The sequence below is a fragment of the Podarcis liolepis genome (assembly GCF_965112155.1).
Source record: "Podarcis liolepis genome assembly, chromosome: 3".
Lineage (NCBI taxonomy): Eukaryota > Metazoa > Chordata > Lepidosauria > Squamata > Lacertidae > Podarcis > Podarcis liolepis.
The window spans coordinates 4606871-4629357 of NC_139557.1; the positions used below are offsets into that span (position 1 = coordinate 4606871).

At 45.1% G+C, this 22487-nt stretch overlaps 1 protein-coding gene across 4 annotated transcripts in view; it reads right to left on the reverse strand.

The window, feature by feature from the left end:
* The window catches only part of PKHD1 (PKHD1 ciliary IPT domain containing fibrocystin/polyductin), a 245536-nt gene that overhangs the window by 180247 nt on the left and 42802 nt on the right, over nucleotides 1–22487 (reverse strand). For all 4 annotated transcript variants that reach the window (XM_083495101.1, XM_083495102.1, XM_083495103.1 and 1 more), the window contains 10 exons: nucleotides 21621–21743; nucleotides 21094–21199; nucleotides 19168–19446; nucleotides 16356–16486; nucleotides 14487–14622; nucleotides 12916–13111; nucleotides 11174–11241; nucleotides 9219–10847; nucleotides 8158–8298; nucleotides 2386–2620 (listed from right to left, as the gene is read on the reverse strand). In XM_083495101.1, coding sequence (XP_083351227.1) covers nucleotides 2386–2620; nucleotides 8158–8298; nucleotides 9219–10847; nucleotides 11174–11241; nucleotides 12916–13111; nucleotides 14487–14622; nucleotides 16356–16486; nucleotides 19168–19446; nucleotides 21094–21199; nucleotides 21621–21743 — 3044 coding nt within the window. The remainder of the gene's footprint in view (nucleotides 1–2385; nucleotides 2621–8157; nucleotides 8299–9218; nucleotides 10848–11173; nucleotides 11242–12915; nucleotides 13112–14486; nucleotides 14623–16355; nucleotides 16487–19167; nucleotides 19447–21093; nucleotides 21200–21620; nucleotides 21744–22487) is intronic.

A 22487-nucleotide genomic window follows, 5' to 3' on the forward strand; every position in this document is an offset into this window, starting at 1 on the left:
AAACCACACAACTGGCTAACTGGTCCCTAATTCCAACTGTGAAAAAATGAGCTCATTTAGGGTTCCAATTCCTGCTACCCAGCTGATAGCAATGATGCTTTCTTGCTAGCACTGGAACATTAACTTAGTAAATTAATTAAACTTACTTAACAGCCCAGGCTAAGCAGATTCGATATATGTGCCAGTTAGTTTAACAGGCCGCTCTCCCCCCCGAAATCTCTTCTCTCATTGGGAAGTGGGAGATGGGGTGGGGAGAAGCAATAATAATGGAAATAGCAAAGGGGTGCTCTTAATTAGGCCCGCTTGCTAACAGCTGCTCACTTGTGTGGGGAACTTCTAAAGTTCTAGTATCTATTTCCACCTACCAGAGCAACCATTTTCATTCCTTTCAGCTGCCTTAAAAACCTCAGGTTTACTTGCCCCTAACACTCTGTGTTTGTGAGAGGGTTTATTCCCCCACAAAAAAAATTCTGCATTTTTCCTCAGGACCATCACAGGAGAGAGAAAAGCGCCACAACATGGTTTTGCAGGATTTGTCTGCTTTAATGGTATATACGTGGCGAGCAGACCTTCATCAGATAAAACTTTTTTCCTTATAGATACAGGGATGCTGTTGCTTGAGTTGCACAGGAGCCCTATTAGCAAAGCAGCTGGCATCCCGACTGGGCATCTTGTGTTCCCAACAGTATCCTGAGAAACAGAAACAGACATTTGGGAAATTCTCCCACAGATCATGTGACTGGTACAGAGCAGGCAGGCCTCATGTATCTTCCAACAGTTACAGAAAGGCCAGAATTTGGCAGGTGCTGCTCTTTTTGCCCTGCAAGACAAATGTGCTTGCCAAAATCCAGTGGATCTAAAGTTGCCAGAGCCCCAGGCCCATCCCACCCCCCATAACGGTCCACCCTGGGGCCATTACACTGACTACCACTCACAGGAGATCTGGCAGAGGGCATTTATCCTGCCCTCTTGGGCAGAGCTGGGAACAGCTCCCTATCAGGGACACTCCTCTCTAGGAGGGCTGCCATCGCTCTGTCACACGCATGGCGGCAGCAGGAGCGAGGAGGCAGCCACTGTGCCTGGAGTTGCCAACCTTTTGAAATGGCCCTGCTATTCTGCTTCCAACAAACGCCTGGCAACATGTATTTAGCATATAGCATATTTTTCTGTGTATTATACGAGGGTTTTTTATTTTAAAATCATGTTAAAAATCTTGGCTCGTCTTATGCACAGGTAGTGCTGCGGGGGGATGTGCAATTGGTTGCAGCTGCGAGTTGGAGATTCTCTGTGGTGATCTGGCGGCTGATTGGTGGTTGTGTGAAGAGTTGTGGGTGATTGGCTGCTGCTGAGGCAATTGGGCAGCATGCGACTGTCAGCGTCTGTTCAGCAGGGGTGAGCAATTTTCGGCATTCCCACCCCCCCAAAAAAGCTCAGCAACTCTGGGCAATTCCCCTAAAAAAAGCTTAACAACACTCGGCAATCTCCCCCCATTTTCTTTTTGAGTCCCCCAAAATAGGGGGCATCTTATACATTTAAAAAATCTGTTCCTGTATAAGGAGACTGAGTAACCTTGATTTCTGGCATTTCCCTCCCATCTTGTTACAAACAAGACTTCAGGTGAGGTGCAAGGGAGGAAAGAAACCTTAAAAGGTGGGGAGCTACAACAGCTTCTGAAAATCCAACTTCAGCAGTAGATTTGAAGGCAAAATGGGAGTCTCTTGATTTACAACCTGGCAACTCTAATCAGAAGTGCTTACTTCTTATGAACTGCTAAAAACACAGGACTAGAACTAGTAAAAATCCTAGTGTATAACCTTCGATAATGTAGTCAGTTGCCCAAACACCCAACCAATGTTACCACAAGGAGGAACTGGTACCAAATGATTCACACGCATCAGTAACACTGGACCTTAAGCCAATGGCAACCCTGCTGGTCAGTACGTGATGAATAAACACCGAATGGGCACTCTGAATATTGCTTAGGTTGTTGACTTAAAGTAGTGGGGGGGGGGGCCTTCTTCTGCTTTTCATAATCCCTAATCTTTTCCCCCCAGTGGCATTCAACAGATGTTGCTTTGGATCAGAATACACACACAGGAACAAAGTAAGATGTTTACTAGATGGATCATCTGGTGTCCCTCAGACTCAAATGATACTTTAAAAAGACAAAGAAAGAGATGCTTTGATATCAACAATGAATGGATTTCACGTTCAATCAGGCAGATCTCTCTGCAGGCCAAAGCACACTCGGCTATCGCCAGTCTAGCAAGTGCAATGACATGCCTGTTCCCCAGTTTGAAACCCGTCCCCACAAAACTTGAGTGCTCCTTACAAAACAGTGCACTGGAGTCCAGCCACTGTCAGGCAGAAAGGACCATGTCTAACCTGATAAAAAGGCCAGCAAAATGGATGCCAGATGAGTTGACAGCAGCCTTGCGAGGTAGCGAAGAGGAACACGTTGAATCGTCACAAAGGTATCGGTATGGTGTGGCTGCCGTCACAACAGAAGCACTTGCTCTGATTCGGATGTCACACTGGATCAGAGCCGCACCTGGCCGCTTCCAGTCATCTCCCTTCTCTTCCAAAGAGCACGTCAAGCTGCACAGAACTGCTATGGAAGCTGGAGAAGAGAGAGGGAAATCACCAGCCATCAATATTAGTTTGGCACCGCCACTTTTCTTTGCCTTGCTCCTGTTTGCCTTGCAGAAAGTGATGGGGAAAGTTTAGCAGCTTACTCAGTTGGTTTGTCACGCTACTGCTAAAAACACAAGGAGGAAGGCGAGTTAAAAGTCGCCAGCCTTGAATAAGTAAGCACTTTCATTATCTATTTTCTTATCCCAGCTTTGTTACTATTAACATTAAAGCTTTCTCAGGGTGGAATGATTTTGCTGTATTTTGCCATTGGGTATCACTTCGACTGAAGGGCGGCATGGAAACTTATCCAATAAAAATAAACAAACTATGCTTCACATGCAGTTCCACCATTCTTTCTAGACTTTTGTTTAATAAAATGCAGTCATTGAGTCTGCAATTTGGAGGAGGAAATGGATCCAGATAGGTCAAGCCACCCCCCCCCCAAACTGTTTTTATCACAATTGGTGCATACTATTTGTTTTCAGCCCTGAGTGCTCACTGGAAGGACAGATCGTGAAGCTGAGGCTCCAGCACTTTGGCCACCTCATGAGAAGAGAAGACTCCCTGGAAAAGACCCTGATGTTGGGAAAGATGGAGGGCACAAGGAGAAGGGGACGACAGAGGATGAGATGGTTGAATGGTGTTCTTGAAGCTACCAGCATGAGTTTGATCAAACTGCGGGAGGCAGTGGAAGACAGGAGTGCCTGGCGTGCTCTGGTCCATGGGGTCATGAAGAGTCGGACACGACTAAACGACTAAACAACAACAACAATTTGTTTTCCATCATAGGGGTACAAAAACTGCTGCAGGGAGGTGATATAAGGAGAAAGGGCAAAGAAGCCCCTCTTCCCCCTTTCAGATTGTGGCCTTAACAACTGAATTTTGCTTTCTAAAAATCTGTAGTGTAAAAAAGAACAACACAACAAGTACTTCAGCCTTCAGTCACTGATTATCTAAGGCAGGGGTCAACAAACTTTTTCAGCAGGGGGCCAGTCCACTGTCCCTCAGACCTTGTGGGGGGCCAGACTATATTTTGGAGAAAAAAATAATGAACGAATTCCTATGCCCCACAAATAACCCAGAGATGCATTTTAAAGAAAAGGACACATTCTACTCATGTAAAAACACACTGATTCCCAGACCGTCCAGGGGCCGGATTGAGAAGGCGTTTGGGCGGCATCCAAGCCCTGGGCCTTAGTTTGCCTACCCATGACCTAAGGTCATAAAGTATTTGGATATTTGGATAACAGCCATATTCACAATAGTTTTAGTAGATGTACATGCATTATAGCTGGTCAGATATTCATAATTAGAGAAAAGGTCCAAAATCCATAGGCAGAGAATGTCTTTGAGATATAGGGTTGGAAGGGACCCCAAGGGTCAGTCTAGTCCAGGCCCCTGCAATCCTGGATTATGCAAGTGGCCCATATGGGGGCTCATGGGCTGGGTGCTACACAGAATAGGAGTTTGGGGTTGGGGGCAGCGGGGAGGGACAAAAATACAAAAAAATAGTGTGATTGTTGAAGCCTTGCTGTTTCTCTCCCCTCATCTCCCAACTCCTGCTGTGTGTTTAACATCCAGCCTGATGAAGAGCAAAGAATGCTTGGGTTGGCCCTCTTAATAACTGTACAGACTTAAGCCTCTGGGCAAATGCAAATGTCTTTGTCTGATGCTGAAAGATGCCAGGCATACCTGTTCCGGGAGGGCAATCTCAGGACTGCAGAGAGTGGGCAGGGAGAGAGAGAAAGTCACACACCCTCTGTGCAACTCTTAGAGTGCAGGAGCCCTTGCAGGGTCTCTAACCAACAGCCCTGTGCAAAAGTGACTCAAAATGCAACTTACCTGTTCCACTTCCTTGGCTTACGCACAAGACTTGAGCCAAGTTGACAAGGACTTTTTTCAATGCCCTTGCTTGAACCCACATACCTTCCTCCTCCTTTTCACTGCCTTAGCTCAGGTGTCATTGACAGCGGCAGGCTCACACGTTTCAACACATGGATTTTTTTCTCTCCCCAAACATCCCTTCAAATTTCCATGTCATGAGAAGGTTCACCAGTTTAACCAACCTCTGTCAACTTGTTAAAGACACCATAAAAGAGGCAGTAGCAAAAAGAAAAAAAATGTAAACCCTCAGCCTGCAACATGTAAAGCAGCTCAAGGTGTCTCTAGGAACTTTCCCCTCAAGTCTCTTTTCAGAAATTTGCTACTGGTCACGTTCACACACAGCAGTACTTCACTCATTTCATTAACAAGACTAACTGGGTGAAAGTGATGAGAGGCAAGTACTAGTAATCCATAGTAAATGCTCTGGCAATTCATCAAAACTTCAGCTGGACTACAGTCGCACCTTGGTTGACAAACGCCTTGCAAGTCAAACATTTTGGCTCCTGGACGCCGCAAACCTGGAAGTGAGTGTTCTTGTTTGCAAGCGTTCTCTGGAATTGGAACATCCAACAGGGCTTCCGATTGGCTGCAGGAGCTTCCTGGAGCCAATCGGAAGCCACGCCTTGGTTTCTGAACGTTTTGGAAGTCGAACAGACTTCCAGAATGGATTCCGTTCGACTTCTGAGGTACAACTGTATATATTTCTTAAGTCCAAGACATGTGATATCGTTTCTATACTTTCAAAACACATTTTCAACTGCAGGTGCAAAGAAATTGCAAGAAAAACAAGCTCTTCAATTTTCACTCAGTCCTAACAAAAACATCATAGACAGCCCTAAGAAATGGAGCAGCACCAATATCACATAATCAACATATAGCAATGTGTTCTCTCCATGTTTAGTTTGCAGGCTCCGGTCCTACAAATACTGCCAGATCCTGTGTCCGACTTCACTAGAATGATTAGCAAGAGAAATGTTTGCCATGGGCTTTGTCTAAGGAAATCAACTGAAAGCACTGCAGCTCATGTCTAAGAACCAAAGTTCTTATGATAGCCACACAAACCCCTCTCACTGCTGGGACATTTTTGCTGCGTGGCACACATTCAGTTGCCCCTGGCTATTCTCCTAATGGGTCACATAAACCAGAGGTGGGCAATCTTTTTTTCTCTCTGCATTCCTTCAAGGTCAGAGCTGATAATGGAAACAGCCAGATCCAAAAGCATTCTGTATTAACTAACATGAAATAAAGTCCAACTTGTTTCAGTTTTCAGCATGGCTGTTTCAGATAAGGGTGTGGGGGGCGAGAGACAGGGCAACAGATCAATACAGCTGCTGTTCTGGAAAGCAAGTGAAAGTAATTCCTTTCTGACCTGTGTGTGTGTGTGTGTGTGTGTGCGCGCGTGTGCGTGAGAGAGAGAGAGAGAGAGAGAGAGAGAGAGAGAGAGAGAGAGAGATGAGGGATAAACTTCTTTTCCCTAAGCCATACAACCAGGAAACATTTTTTTATCTTTTGTCCTTTAAATCAATTTATTTTTATCCAATAAATTATTTCCTCTTCCCATTGTTCTGAAACCAAAAAGGAACAGAAAGGGAGGAATTCTGATGGCATGTAAGAATAGGGCAACTTCAGGAGAAAGTTGCGTGTTGCTGAGCACACCTGCCTTGATACCACATTCAGTTAATTTAGCTGCATTTCAGCGTCTGCTCCCAAAAATCTTTCACTTACCTTTCCCCTCATCACTTTAATTTTTCTCCTATACTTCAGATTGCCAATATTATTGGCTGGAGGCCATCACACCTGCCCATTCCATTCCTCCACCAAACTCTGTCTTTCCCCATCTTCTACCTGCTTAGCTTGTAGCAATCAAGATTCTGCCTGTTCCACATCAATCAGCTCGTACCATCAGGAAGTCCTTCCTAATGGGCAGGCAAAGCCCCCTTTCTTGCTGTTTGAAGTCATTGTTTGGACCCTACGCTAGAGCAACACAATTCTCAATTTGCTTCCTCACCAGTGTGAGTGACAGCTGGTTTCCTTTGCCCCATGAGCTGCCCCAGTGGTACGCAGGGCAAGATGCCTTGGGTTTACTCCCAGAGTCCCTAGTTTGAAGACTCTGGGCCCTTATAACAGAGCCATGAAGGAATATCCTACAACTGCTCGCAGTAAGCAAACATCCATACAAGCCTTTTGGAGCCGATACCCCAAAATAAACTCAAAACCTCTCGCAACAGTTTCTCTTGTACACAACTATTGCCCTTCCTTCATACTCACCTGTGGCACAGAGTGATTTCCTGTTCCTGCCAGGTCCTCTCTCTGGACTGGCTTACCTGTGCTGTTGTGTAACATAGGGTCTTTATGCTGAAAATCTCAGCTGTCGCTGCCAAATTGTATTCATGCGTTTAAACGCAGGCGATTTCTCATGGGCTGTCTTTTATTACAATTGCAAAAACAGTGACAACTACCTTCCATTCTCTAGTCTGAAGCAACCGGAAACAATAAAATTCTTTATACCACATCAGCAGCACATAATCTAACCGAACTTTCCCAGCCAAATTACTAAAGGATATTGATCGAATGAAATGTTCCTTTGCTGACATCTAATGGCAATTTAAAGTATTGCAAGGAGTCAAAAGCAACAACCCCTCTCCTGTGCACAAACCAATTTTAACATTAAATATTTCATTTTTATGTTTTAGTAACTGTAGTTTAGTTAATTTTATTTTTATTTTTAGTACAAGATCTACTACAGAAGCCACAAACAGAAAACTCATTCAAATTGTGTCCAAAAGGAAGATTCAGTCTTTAGAGTTCCTTTACTGAAGAAGCCCAAGACTCTTCATTTGTGAAAGAGGTGACAAACGCTGGCACCCTGTCTAACTCTTGTGTGTAACATCACCGACACTTCGTGTGATCAAACTTACCTTTGTTGATATCTACAGGAGCCTGGCTAAAGGAACTCTAAAGACTGAATCTTCTTTTTGGATACGATTTGGATGAGTTTTCTGTTTGTGGCTTCTGTAGTAGATCTTGTGCATAGCTCTCTCAATTTTTGGATTATTAATATAAGATTTAGAACGTAGAATGGTTTGGTAGTGTTTTGTGTGCCACTTATGTGCTGCTTATTTTATACTGCTCATCTTCCATGTTGGCTACTACAACATGGTACCAGATTCCAGAGAGACATCCCAAGTAGAGTCAGCACCCAGGTAAGAGCAGGGCAGGTCAGCACCCAGGTAAGAGCAGGGCACAACAGGACTTGTCCCCCTCTCCTCCCCTGTATATCCTCTGTGCATGCCCTAAACCTGTTCTGATAGTTCCCCCAGCCCTCCAGAGCAGATTTAGAGGGCAGAGGAGGAGGAGGAGGAGAAGTATTAACTGTCCGGTGCTGCACAGTATGTTTTACTGTCATATTTTAAAACCATTCTTCATTTGCTTCTGTTCATTACAAGGCACTACATTACACCGCTCCTTGTTATCATTCATTATATTTTAAGAAGCAATGAAGATTTTCAAATTAACAAACCAGATACTCCACTGGTGAGGACCAACCATAAGACAAAATGGCAGCCTTTTCCCTTCTCTTTCTTTCACCCATTCACTTTCTCCCTAAGCACATCTCTCAGTCCATACAGCTGAACTGACCATTCAAGGGTTGGGCTAAGCATCGCAGATCAGTTGGTGTGACATCCAGCATCTCACAGACAGCACCACAGATGGTAACGGAGGTATTTCCTGGAGAGAATCCAGTCCCATGTATATGTATTTCTCCACCACCTAGGCAACCTTGAAGGAAAAAACAGAAAATTTGCATTGAGATAAACAATTGCCAGCTGCTGAGATCTTCTTGTTAACAACAGTCAATCCAGAAATATGAAATACCCAGCCACTGGAGATAGTCTATGAAGATACAGGCAGCTCTTCTGCCTTACATATATCCACAAGGAAAGCCCACAACCATACAGAGGCGGTTACACACAAAAAGAGTATACAACAGATAAGCTCTTGAACAGGTTACAGAAGGCTTCACCATAGCCTCAGAATACAAGGCAGTGACTAAATACCCCATTAGTATCCAAAGAGGTTTTTTAGTTCAGCGCCTGCAGAGTTATGTGTTTCTACAATATATCGCTATTAATGAGCTATACTAAAGTCCTGTGATACCCTTCATTTAACAGTTAATACATTGTTTCGCTGGCCGTTTGCTATTACCATAGCATGCCTCTGAATGTGCCCAGAGTAAAGCAAGACGCACAGAGAGAAAGAGAGAGGTGGTGAAGATCAGGTACTGGGGTTTGGGTATTTCTTCCAAAGTCAGTAATGGATTTCCGAAACTTAAGAATTTGCAAGAGTCTCTGCTTCAGGAAACATACTGCTCAAGATTTGCTTTAGAGTATTTCCTGAGACAATAGAAAAGCAGGAAAGACTGTTCATTTACTGCAAGTCAGAAGGCTTTCAGCAGAAAGAGTATTAAACCTGAGAGCATTGGGATGTATGCTTTAAGCAAGGAGCGCACTTTTCTTGTAAGACAAGCTCCACACTTTCTCTCTACCAGGAAAAGGATTTTTTAAAGCAGAGGTAACAAGTAGTCTCACAATTACAGCAGGAACCCATTGACTGCAGCCCATGAGTTCTCATATCTATGTTGTTATAATATATTGCCATTGTCCTGTGTCAAAATAAAATTATCTTGAAAGCCTGCTTACCAAAGCTGTTGTTTACAGACATAACCATCAGGACAGAAGGGAACACCAAATGGGAGGAAGCCAAGCCTTGGAGGGCATCTCCGCCTGTGACGTTATGCTCCCCAGCAGGAAGCTGAGGGAGTGTGCAGCTCAAAGTTGTGGTGTTGCCAACAACATTGGCACAGGGAGAACCTCCAATGAAAACATACATGTCTTCTGTCCGCCGGATCCGTGACACCCTGATTGTCAGATGCTGATTCACGGAAGGTAGAAGGGAAAGAAAGACAGGTGTGGAATCTTCACTGTAGTTTATTTCCCCAATATGGTAGGAGGCACCATCTATGTTCAGCTGCACTGTGGCAACCCCAGTGCCTGGAGGGGTGAGGCACCGAAGAGCCCAGTATGTGACACTGGTAAGGGGACAGTGGAGCTCTCCTATGAGAATGGAGGTCTCGTTCCTGCCTCGTAATGCTAGGCCGTCGAGTGTGAGAAGGCCTCTGCCGTTGACGCTGAAATTCTGGGGGTAAAATTGGAGAACGTGGGGAACAACTCTGAAAATGCTGGAGCCATTCTGCCTCAGGCACGCTTGACCCCGGCTTCTGCTCAGCACAGAAATGCTGTGTTCTCCAGCGTCAAGGCTGCCTGTCTGGCACTTGATCCAGGTTTCATTCAAAGCTGTGACATTGCAAGGGAGATGACCATCCACCTCTATCAAGGTTTCATCCCCTGCTCTATCTAACCGCTGGCCTCTGATCAACAAGTAAGCGAGCCTCCCGTTCCACGTCATGGTCACGGCATCAATAACAAGGGTCAGGTTTTCCAGAAGATGAAGTGAGCAGCCCCCCAGGCAGTGGCTAGTGATCCCATTCACAGTCACTGTGACGCTAAGGACTTGAGATGCACCACGCAGCTGCCAGTCATTCAGAACAGGGTCACCTGGGGAAAGGGCGCATTTTATGAGGCTGTCGTTTGAACTCTGGATCTCACAGGTGAAGTTGCCTGTTAGATTCACCCAAGCTGAATTTGTCCACGATTTTAAAGAAACGCCAGATATGGTGAGCAACTGCCCCCCACATATGGAGCCACGAGACGGAAAAATCATCTTTATCAGGGGGCGTACCGTTACATGCTGCATCTCTGCTGGTATGTTGGCATAGCCCGCCTGCTTCTGCAGAATTCTTAAAAGATACTGTCCGGGTTCTAGTGTGCTTAGGGGTACAGAGCACTGAAAGCCAACTGCAGAGTGGTTGGTGTTCTCCACCTCAAGCTGGCATTCCTCAACTCCCAGCATAGCCACTGAAACGGTCACATTGGTCCCTTTTATGCTCAGCTGTACACTATCATTCAGCATTTCTACTCTAATATCTGTAATATCTGGAGTCAAAGACATTTTGTAAAGAAAGTTAACGTTCTCCTTTGAGAAACTCAAGGCAGGTGTGTCCACAGATGACCTGTTGCCTATGAGCACCTCCACTTGCGCTGGAAAGTCTTCTAAGGTGGCACTGGCTAGCTGAGTGACAGGTGGAGTCTGACACAAAATCCTCCCATCGTTCACGCTGGTAACGGGACAAAGCTGTGAGTCTACCAAGACTGAGACCATGTCTGGGCTGTTGCCAAAGCCTGTTCCAGAGATTGTGAGCAATGTCCCACCTAGGAAACAGATAATAAAATCTCAGTGCACTAAAACCCAACTTACAAAGTCTAATATTACATTTAGGCTTAGGCAGTGTAGAACTATGCAAATGAGAATTGAGTTAGTTCCCAAGCAGCTACCATTGCATTTTATGGGACACACTAAATGGGCTGCAATTTGGGATACAATTGTGTGTGTGGGGGGGTATCTGTCCCCTGCCATGCACACAAGCTTCAACAACAGGACTGTATAACTTTAGCTCCTACTCCAACAATGGGTGTCATCTATCTGTGATCCTTGACAATCTTACTGCATAAACATGTACGATGCATTGATAGTTTACCCAGCAAGGAACCACAACATGGCTCCATTTTGAAGATCTCTGTGACATACTGGATTAATGGCTCCACCCTAGAAAAAAAGAGAGAGACCCATACAATTCAGTTGTTTATTCTTTCTTATATGCAAAGAGTCTTATTTCCGTGCTTGATAAAGACTCTCCTCCCTGAAAGAGAGGGGAGTGATTGTGGGCGGGAGCCCGAGCACCGCCCAGCAGGGGGCGTGGCCCCCTGCCTCCAGCTCACCTGGCTGGCGCTCACGCCCCCCCGGTGGCCACCCAACCAGGTGCCACAGAGGGGGCATGTTCAGCAGCCTTTTGCTGCAGCGCCAGCCTCTCCCTGGCCTCATTCCTCGTCGTCGCCCTGTTGCGAGTCACCCACCCTCCACTCCCTTTTAGTTAGGGCTTAGGTCATTGGCCTTGCTATGGACCTTAGGTTGGTCGCCCTGGTTGTCTAGGGGGCCTGGTAGGAGTTTTTCCATTTGGCATTAGGCTTTTTGGTTTTTTCGCCTACCTCGTAGCAATCGTCACAACTTTTGTGGTATTGGTGGGTAGGTTAGGCATTGGAATAATGTGTTGTGGTGTGTCGAAGTGCTAGGTGTGGCCATCGCCTATGCCTTCAATTTTTAGGGGTATTCCGTTAAAGGAATCTGGGGGTCGTGTATTCCGTCCGATGCCTGCTTGGCGGGAGGCCATGGCACGACCCTCGGTGACATCAGGGGTGAGCCTATAGTTGGATTAGCATCAACAGGCTCCACCTACTGGTGAATAAACCCACTTGTTTCGATCCAATGCCTAAGCCAATACCTTTTCATTGCTGTAATCAATAAAGTTGTGGCCTTTTCTAGCCCATCAACCTTATATCACGTGTCCTTGTGTCTTCATTTCACTTCGCGGGGGTCGGGTCCTCGAACCACAAGATTGAATTTCATTTTCCTCCATGTCAGACTAATGCACATGGCAGCTGTGATTTACACGATCTTTGTAGGCCTTTTGCCATCTTTTTTGGACAAGTCACAAACTGCTGCATGTAGGTGTCTCCATGTGATCCCTGCTGGCCTGAAGACCCAACAGCCCTGTACATTCTGGCAGCAAACGACATGGAGGCCACTAAGGGCTCGCCCAAACTTCCACTTGCCCCGTGCTTCCCCCTGGGAAAACATGGTGTTTTCTGCTGGATGGAAACAAACGTCCATCTGTAGAAAACCCAACTGACGTTTGTTCTGATTCCACAGTTTTTCCATAGAAAGTGGTGGGACAATGAAAAACTGCTCAGACCCTTACCTAGAAAGCACAAGTCAAGCAGAAAACCTCTCAGCCCCATACTTTCTAGGCACAAGACTAGCAAGTGTGGACAAGCCCGGGCTGCCTAGAGGTTATAAATTTTTACTTTGAGCTCATCTTTTTACTGTTTGAAAAACTTAAAATTATTTAGACAGGTTCTTCTCAGTCTAAAGAAATGAAATAACTTACCACAGCCCATACATATATCTTTGTGTGTATGTGTACACACACACACACACACACACACACACACACACAGACAGACACACACACACACACACACACACCCCTGCAACCATGATAGTTCGATCAGCAAGGAAACACAAAAACATTTTTAAATAATACCCAAACAACATAGATCTCTCTTGTCAACAAATATTCATTGCTAGGGATTATACTACAGTCTCAATTTTTTTATCATTCCCTTAAAAGAATTCACAGTAAATTAGGTTATATTTGCTTACCCGCTAGTGCCTAGTGAGACGTTATTGAAAACAACAGAAAAGCTGTATAATCCATTTGTCAGAGAAGGCAGCACCACACTGATTCCGTGATCTGATAGCGCTTGGATTTGTCCCACAGACTCCTGAATTCTGAACTGCATGTCCAGACAGGTATAATTGGTGAGGGGTGATATTCCTATGTGGAGCACCTGACCCCCTGCAGAGAATGAAAGACAACTTGCAGGCGCTGCTATTAATACAGTGAAAAGCATGAGCTACTCCCATCACAAATGCCGGTGTAATAATCTTAAGCAGAGTTCACCGAGTGGGGGGCTCGATTTGGGGGGAGGCTCGTGGTCCAGTTAAACGACCCCCATGGGCCTTAGGTTGCCGACCTCTGCCCTAGTCAGTCACCACCAGTTCAGACCTCATTAACATATATGTAAAATCAGTATTCAGATGTAAGCTGCCATTGATATGGAGGTGCTACTTAGTTAATAGTCATCAATAGATCTAATCTCCTTGCTTTGCTGGCTCTTATCAATCATTTCACTCCATTGCTACTCAAGGACTATTCTGCACTCACAGACTATTGAGAGGGCATGTGGGATTTTCTTCCGAAGGTGAACTACATGAGCCGTGTGTGTGACCTCAGGCTTCAGCAACATGACAGGATATTGAATAAGGAGCAGAGCAGTGGCATCCACAATCTCCTTACCTATATTTTAAATAATAAGATGAACAAGCTAATATGTCAGCTTTGAGTATGAATGCGTTTATACCAGCCCATGACAGTAAGGCCTCGTCCACACTTCTGCTTGTCCGCTGCTTTCCCCTCTCCGTTTACTGCTAAATTGGAGCAAACAGCAAGTGGGTTCATTATGGATTGATGTTTGCTCCGATTTAGCACTAAAGAGCATGTTTCCTGGGCTAAAGTAATGGGGCAGAGGCAAAAACACTGGGACCCATGCCTAGAAAGCGTGGGGGAAGAGGAAAGTTGCTTGGAACCATGCTTTCTAGGCACAGGATGAGTAGAAGACCAAAGGCAGTACCAGTGTGGTCTCCAGGCCCACTTCAGAAAATGTAATTCATTCTGTTATTATTTCCACAAGAAGCTGCTTGGGGCAGGAGCCTGTTTTCCCACTGACATACATAAGCAACAGGAAAATTCCTTCCAGTAGCACCTTAGAGACCAACTAAGTTAGTTCTTGGTATGAGCTTTCGTGTGCATGCACACTTCGCATGCACACGAAAGCTCATACCAAGAACTAACTTAGTTGGTCTTTAAGGTGCTACTGGAAGGAATTTTTTTTATTTTGACTATGGCAGACCAACACGGCTACCTATCTGTAACTATAAGCAACAGGAACATTTTGTTTACATGAATCACCAATGCATCTGAGCTGTTGTGTCCTCTTACTGCATTGCTTAGAACCACTTCTAAAACATGTCATGTGCAGCGAGTGACATTTTAAAATACCTAAACATTGGAAAAATGGGAGAAGAGGAAGAGGAAGAAGAAGGAGAAGGAGGAGAAGGAGAAGGAGAAGGAAACAACAACAACAATGTTCAGGGATTTTTGCCCCTTTTACCTGCTGTGCTGCTTCTGTTTCTGCTCAGTGACAAAATGAGTGGATTTAGTGATGGATCATATGTGAATGCATTGGCAAAGACCACAGGCCCATGCTCATTAAGCAGCATGAGATGGGCAGTATAGTCTTCTCCACTCTAGAAGGAACGAACAGAAAATGAGTAACCGTAGAGACTGTGCACTAGTAAGCCATTTCCTCCAGGGAAAATGAAATGTACAGCGGTGCCCCGCATGACGAACGCCTCGCGAGATGAAAAACTCGCAAGACGAAAGGTTTTTTCGTTTTCGAGTTGCTTCGCAAGACGAATTTCCCTATGGGCTTGCTTCGCAAAACGAAGCTTGCCCCCGCACCCCGGACCTCTTTTGAAGCAAGGGGCGGCGGGGAGAAGATCGCTTCTCCCCGTTGCCAGCCCCGCTATCTCCGGGGACAGAGGGGAAGGCGCGCGCACACCTTCCCCTCTGTCCCCGGACCCCTTTTGAACCAAGGGGCGGCAACGGGGAGAAGCGATTCTCCCCGCTGCCCCTTCCCTTGCTTTAAAACAGGTCCGGGGACAGAGGGGAAGGCCCGCGGCGCTTCCCCTCTGTCCCCGGATGGTCTCCATAGGAACGCATTGATTGATTTTCAATGCATTCCTATGGGAAACCGTGCTTCGCAAGACGAAAAACTCGCAAGAAGAAAAAACTTGCGGAATGAATTAATTTCGTCTTGCGAGGCACCACTGTAGTTTGAGGTAACATGCAGGTGTCGATTAGTGCTTTTCCACTACATGACAGCCACTCATCCCTCCTGTAATAAGGATCCTGTTGCTCCTAAACCATTGTACAGGGGCATTCAACTGGGTAACTGCATGAATGCTTGCACAATGGGACGTTCACCTCTCTCCTGGCCTCACGCACAACCTGCGCTATCCCCAGATGGCGGGTTGGGGGCAAATGTCAGATTTAGGGCACCAGGGGGGGCGTCATTGTGGAAGCAGAAGTCATTGAGCTCACACAATTATTTAGTTGAATACTTTGCAAAGGGACCTACTTCTGAGTAGAAATGTATATCATTGTACAATAAGTTAAATAGGCAATGACTTACTAATAAGCCTCTGATCTTTAGCTCCTGCACAGCATGAGGTGGGGGATTCCTTAACATCCCCCTGTACTTCTTGTGCAATAGTACCATATTTTTTGCACCATAACACTCACTTTTTTCCTCCTAGAAAGTAAGGGGAAATGTCTGTGCGTGTTATGGAGCGAATGCCTGTGGGTGGCGGGGGGGATCTGCTGCAGTCGTGAGCAGAGGATCCATGGTTCCCCTTCCTTCCCTCCTCTGTGGTTACAAAGCATGGATCCACATGGATCCTCAGGATTTTTGCATTGGGCTACTCCAAACTCACTGTCAGATCACATGTTTGTGGCCACAGCATGAACCACAAAAATCATACATCCACTGTTTCGTTTAGATTTTTTTTCTTCTTGTTTTCCTCCTCTAAAAACTACATGCGTGTTATGGTCTGGTGCGTGTTATAGAGCGAAAAATACGGTATTTGCTGAAAATAACTTATAGAGAATAACTGAACTCAGGTGAACCCACCACAGGAATGCATGCAATGCATGTTGTACAAGGGAAAGTTGGAGGGGAGGGCTTAGATGAATTTTTAGAAGACATCTCAAGGCAGCCCTGTTTAGGGAAGCTTTTGATGTTTAATAGGTTATTGTATTTTAGTGTTTTGTTGGAAGCCGCCCAGAGTGGCTGGGGAAAGCCAGCCAGATGGGCAGGGTATAAATAATATATTATTATTATTATTATTATTATTATTATTATTATTATTATTATTATTATTTTGCCTTCTCTTGCAACAAAAATGAAGGTATTACTTACCCGAGGAGGAAGCCTGCATTCAATTTTCATTGAATTGCTGGTATTGGCATTAATTGGACAGGGTTGGGAACTAAATTGCACCAAGATTATCCCATCTAAGCCGGAACCCGTGATGATTACTGGAATCCCTCCTATAAAAACCAGGATTTCATTACAGCAAACATGCAGGAATGTCATTTGAAAAACCATTCATAGGTGTGCCACTGCTATAATAGTGCATGTTTTAAAAGATTAGGAGGATCTGAAAATTTGGATTTTTTTTCTTTACCTCTGCCTTTGCCTTCCATATGCCCATGGTCCTAAACCTCAGGTTAGTTTCAAGACAGCCTCCTAATTTGTTTGTGGGGAGGTTAGACAATGCCGGCTTTTTATTGTGCTTTTGTTCTGATTTGTTTGTAGAGAGGTTAGACAACACTGACTGCATCAAACAAATGTTATTCCACATTTTCCAGTGCCATTTTGTGTTGCTTTCCTCATCACAAAAAGTGCAATTTGGGGGGTGGGGAGTAGGTTTGTTGTGCAAGAGCTCCAAATCAACTTTTAATTGTCTAGCCTGAGTATGCCGGTTGGTGACTGAATCCCATCAAAATTAGCATCAGTCTGGAACTGCCCTCAGTTTGCCATCTCCTAGCAGGGATATTCAGAGAGGCTTTTAAAGGAAACTTGAAAGCAAAAAAAAATAACCTTAAATGGACCTAGGTTATTCCAAATGTTTTAAAGCATCTGTTCAATCTCTCTTAGCTAGAGTATCATCAACTCTTTGAGACATTCAGACAGGACTAAAAAAATAGATTTGCCAAGGAGCCCTCTAAATTTGAAATAGAGCTGTTAAATAATGACACCAAGATTATCTCTAAGATGTACCGACTGCACCTTGACTAGGAAGTCAAGGAGGAGGAGGTGAAGGCGGTAATGATCATGTGGGTACATGATATCGGACGTTCTATTATGATGAGAGAATGGGAAACACTCTGGAAAACTAACATGAACTTTACTGCATGTTACACCATTAAAGAAAATATGATGACAATTCGGTGGTACCTTACACCATCAAAACTCTCCAAGATGTATAAAAATAGTTCGAATAAGTGTTGGAAGTGCAGAGAAAAAGTAGGAGATTTTACCATATGTGGTGGACATGCAAAAAGGTCAAGCACTTTTGGAATATTGTTTATGATGAGATGTCAGGGGTTCAGGGCAAGAGGCACAGGGGAGGCAGGAGATGGAGAGCGATGGGGAGGAATCCCAGGACAGTGAGGAAGAGGATGGCAGTGGGTCGGAGGATTCCATGAGCCTCTCCAGCGAATCTGAGGATTCCCAGGAGGGGGCGCCTGTGGTCAAAGCAAGGGGATTCCCAGGGGGGACGCAGCGAGGGCAAGGGGCCAGCAGGGAATCCCAAAGTGGCAGCTGGGAGTCAGGACCAGCTTCCCCACCAGAGCGCAGCGAAGGGGGAGGAGGTTCCAGTGTGACGGGGGAAGCAGCTTCGGCAGCAGAGAAGGAGGGGAGGTCAGAGCAAGCCGTCCTCCCGGAAGGGGAGGGGAGTAGTGAAGGGAGTAGTGTAACTGTCAAAAGAAAGGTTAGAAGTTAGGCGCGCGCGCCAAGTTCAAATGTGCAGGCGCGCGGAAGAACAGGGAGCCCGGAGGAGGAGCCAGGTCCCAAAGCCCGCAGGAGGGAGGGAGAGCAGTCTGGGGATTCATCGTCAGGGGAATCCAGGAGGAGCGAAACCCCAGCGGGCAGGAAGACCCTGCGGAAGAGGAGAGAAAGGATGAGGTGGAGCAGCGCAAGCTTCTTAAACTGGTGCAGGGGAGGGACCGACTCAGAGGGGACTTCAACGGTCTAAGCGTAACAGACGTGGGGGCCGCGCGCTTCGGCTGTGGAGCGGAAAATGAACTGCAATAAACTTCTTTGTATATAAAGGAAACCTGGCGTTGGTCCTTTGTGAGCTAGGACCTGAGGCAGCCCTGACAGATGAGATAAAAAAAATGTTTAAATTAATATTCTTAAAGAAACCAGAAGCTTTTCCGTTGGGAATTTTAGACAGAGATATCCCAAAAAATATAAGAGAACTCTTTTTATATGCAACAGCAGCCACCTGTCTATTAATAGCATCTGATTGGAAGGGGGGGAAGATACCAACGCTAACAGAATGGCAAAATAAATTATTAGACCATGTGGAAATGGCTCAATTAACAAATAGGTTAAGAGGTAACACAAAACAATCATTTTCTCAGAAATGGGAAATGTTTAAGAGACACTTACAAAAAAATAACAGCGACATATTATCTATAGCGGTGTTTGAATGACCCTTGTGTACGTAAAATATTAAGAAATAACGAAAAATCAGTACAATATGTTGTAAGAAAGTACTGGAAAGTATATTAAATGTAAGGTAATCATTATAAGTACATACAAAATCATAAAGGTCAACAATATCGGGAAATGGTAGGAAGTCTACATTTATTTTATTTTACTTTATTTTGTTACATGTTACTTTATTTTACTTTATTATTTGATCTTAGCTTAGTTGAAATCTAAGCGGAACTAGAAGTTTAAATTAACACCTTATGGTAAATTAATTTAAGGATATATTTTTTTTTCTTAGTATGTATGTGTATGTGTGAAGTTAAATCTGTAATGATATTACTGAATTTCAATAAAGATTTTTTTCCCCACACACAAAAAATAACATCACTAGATCTCTCCCTGCTTCTTTGTTTTCCAGCCTTTGGAGCTGAAAGAAGAGCAGTTGAAGTAAACGTGTAAAACCGGCTCTATGATATGCTTATAGAAAGTGCGAGCGAATCACACATACCAATCTCTGAAGCGGTAGGAGGTTCAACAGAAGTCAATCTAGGCGTAATCCTCAGGAAGATGTCACCTTTTCTACTGGCATTGACTGCAAATCCATGGGGTCTCACCAGTACTGTCAGCTTATACAAGCCAACCGGCAACAAGTTCATCTGGCAAACAGCATTAGTGTGATTTGAACTCAGGACTTCACAGTGTGTGTGGTTCACTTCTATGAGCAGAGAACTACTACTTGAACTCAGGCCAGAACCTGTGATATTAATGACTATATGAACTCCATCATCTGAAAGAATAAGTTCAGAGTTATACTACAAAACAAAGTATCAATAACATATCATTTTTATTATTAAAATAAATCTCAAGATTTTACCATTTCTTTCTTACAAAAAAAAGAGAGAGAAAAATGGGATCATCCTCAGAAGGCGGTCCTTCTTGCGACTGGGCCCCTGGACACACCCCGACTAAGTATGTTTCATTTCTAGGTCTAAGTTTCATTTCTCTAAATAGGCATCACAGGTCACAGCCAATCAGGAAAGGGGTGGTGGTAGTTAAGGAATTATATAAGCATCAGCGCAAGAGTGCCCTAGGCACTTGATTGGCACTGCTGAACACCCGCCCTCCCGCTCTTAGTGTAGGTTCTCAGCCTTGCTTTGGACTTTGTGTGAGTCACCTGTCTTGGGACAGGAGCCAGGTAGGAATTTTTATCCATTTGGCAAATTGGCACTGGTTTGGGTTTTTGTCTACCCTCTTAGCAATCTTCCCAACTTTCCAGGTTTGGCGGTTAGGCATTGGCTTAATTTTGTGTGTGGAGGGGAGGTGTGGCCATCACCTGCCCCTCAATGATCAAAAGGTATTCCGTTAAAGGAATCTGGGGGTCCCAGATCTCGTCCGAAGTCCACTTTTCGTCGTCCCGTCGCGAGTCACCCACCCTCCACTCCCTTAGAGTTAGGGCTTAGGTCATTGGCCTTGCTATGGACCTTAGGTTGGTCACCCTGGTTGCCCGGGGGGCCTGGTAGGGATTTTTCCATTTGGCATTAGGCTTTTTGGTTTTTTCGCCTACCTCGTAGCAATCGTCACAACTTTCGTGGTATTGGTGGGTAGGTTAGGCATTGGAATAATGTGTTGTGGTGTGTCGAAGGGCTAGGTGTGGCCATCGCCTGCACCTTCAATTTTGGGTATTCCATTAAAGGAATCTGGCGGTCGTGTATTCTGTCTGATGCCTGCGTGGCAGGAGGCCATGGCACGACCCTCGGTGACATCGGGGGAGAGCCTATAGTTGGATTAGCATCAACAGGCTCCACCTACTGGTGAATAAACCCCCCTGTTTTAGACTCACCCCTCTCTGAGGGGGTGGAGTCAGTTGACGTAATCCAATGCCTAAGCCAATACCTTTTCACTTGCTGTAATCAATAAAGTTGTGGCCTTTTCTTGCCCATTAACCTTATATCACGTGTCCTTGTGTTTTCATTCCACTACGCGGGGATCGGGTCCTCGAACCACAAGCAGAAGTTGCAAGGGTATGCCCGGCTATCCATCTCTTGGGTAAAGGCTATCCCACCAGGGCAACAAAAGCAAGTTTGGTCACAAACTCTGGCCTGAATCCAGATTGGAATGGTTGTAGATAAATGCTTTCCTTCAAGAAATGACTGCAGCTGCTCAAAGGGGGGGCAGTTGCAGCTCAGGGTGTGCTTAATTCTTTTTAGGAAGAGACTACTCTACTGCCTCCTTCAAAGTGGCAGCCCCCACCCCTTCATGCAAAGGTATGTTCATCACCAAAGGTTGGAGCCATTTAGTTGTGCCCCCCCCCCACCTCAGCTAGCTTTAATGAGTGATGAAGGCTGATTCTACAATCAAAAGAACCATGACGTCAAAGATATTAAAAGAAATACTATAAGAAAGGTTGTTGGGGGGGACGGACGTATAGCATTACCTATAAAGTATTCAACATTACTGACCAAAGGGGTCAATTCCCAGAGATATTGAAATGTACATGAACCGGAGCAGTTTGCTGGAATATCATTCACTGTAACCACAACCTAGAAAGTCAAAGGAAATTATTAGACAATTCTTTGTCATTTGTTTGATGAAAGAATTCGTTTTTTGAATGGAAGCTTCTAAGTGCATTCTACTGAATGTGCAGAGATAACTCCTCCTGATAAGAAACACAGGTGGTGAGAAGCCCCCTTCAGATCTTCCCACTTAAAGCAAGAAAGTTACGTGTGGCCTAGGGGAACCCAGGACAATCAGGGCCATGAGTGGCAAGGGCAGCAGAAGGGCACACACCCCACCACCTCCCCAGTTGGAGATCTCACGTGTTTTTTGGATGCCTGAAGGACGCTCTAGTGTCTACCAATTTTCACAAAATGAGAATATCCACAGCAAGGTAATTCGTGGTCAGTTCTGTGATACATTAAAACACTCAGAATTCATGAGATACAGTGTATGTCCACTTCATACCTGTGTAAAGTTATTTGGGGTAGCAAGCATGTCTCCAAATATTGGACCAATAAAAACACCACCATCAAATACTACACGGTGTGTAATAGCTGGGCGCAAACCAGTGAGGTTTTCAGCAGACACCTTGAAGGGGAAAACGAAAAACGTCTTAGTTATCCAAACATGGGAATAGTTTGCTAGACTAAACTGGTTATAACTAGAATTCTGATAATGGACACATAGGGACCCATGCAAAACAAATTCCTGGTTTTAACCTCCCTCCCTCTCAGTCAGTCACCCATATTTTCTGGCTGGTCCAAGTTCAGCTGCCTCTTCTGCCACCCCCTCTTCTTGACTGGCGGATCACCTTCGCCCTTCCCTCAGGGAAAAGAAAAGGAAGGCCTTTTGTAAATTAGCACTGTTTAAAATGTGGGGGTCTGGGGAGGAGTCGTGATTCTGGGATATTTAAAGTGCAGCCAAACCAACAATTCCTGTTTTGCTAGCTAGGAAGAAGAAGAAGAGTTTGGATTTGATATCCCGCCTTTCACTCCCCTTCAGGAGTCTCAAAGCGGCTAACAATCTCCTTTTCCCTTCCTCCTCTACAACAAACACTCTGTGAGATGAGTGGGGCTGAGAGACTTCAGAGAAGTGTGACTTCCCCAAGGTCACCCAGCAGCTGCATGTGGAGGAGCGGAGACGCGAACCCGGTTACCCAGATTACGTGACTACTGCTCTTAACCACTACACCACACTGGCACATGAGAGGAGCTGAAGCTCACAGTTTTCCTGTAAACTTGCTAGAGAAAACTCTGTGAGAGACACTCCCACTGTGCCCTTATGCACCCTCTGACTCTGTTTCCATCTCCTGCCACTGTGCCATCAATGCAA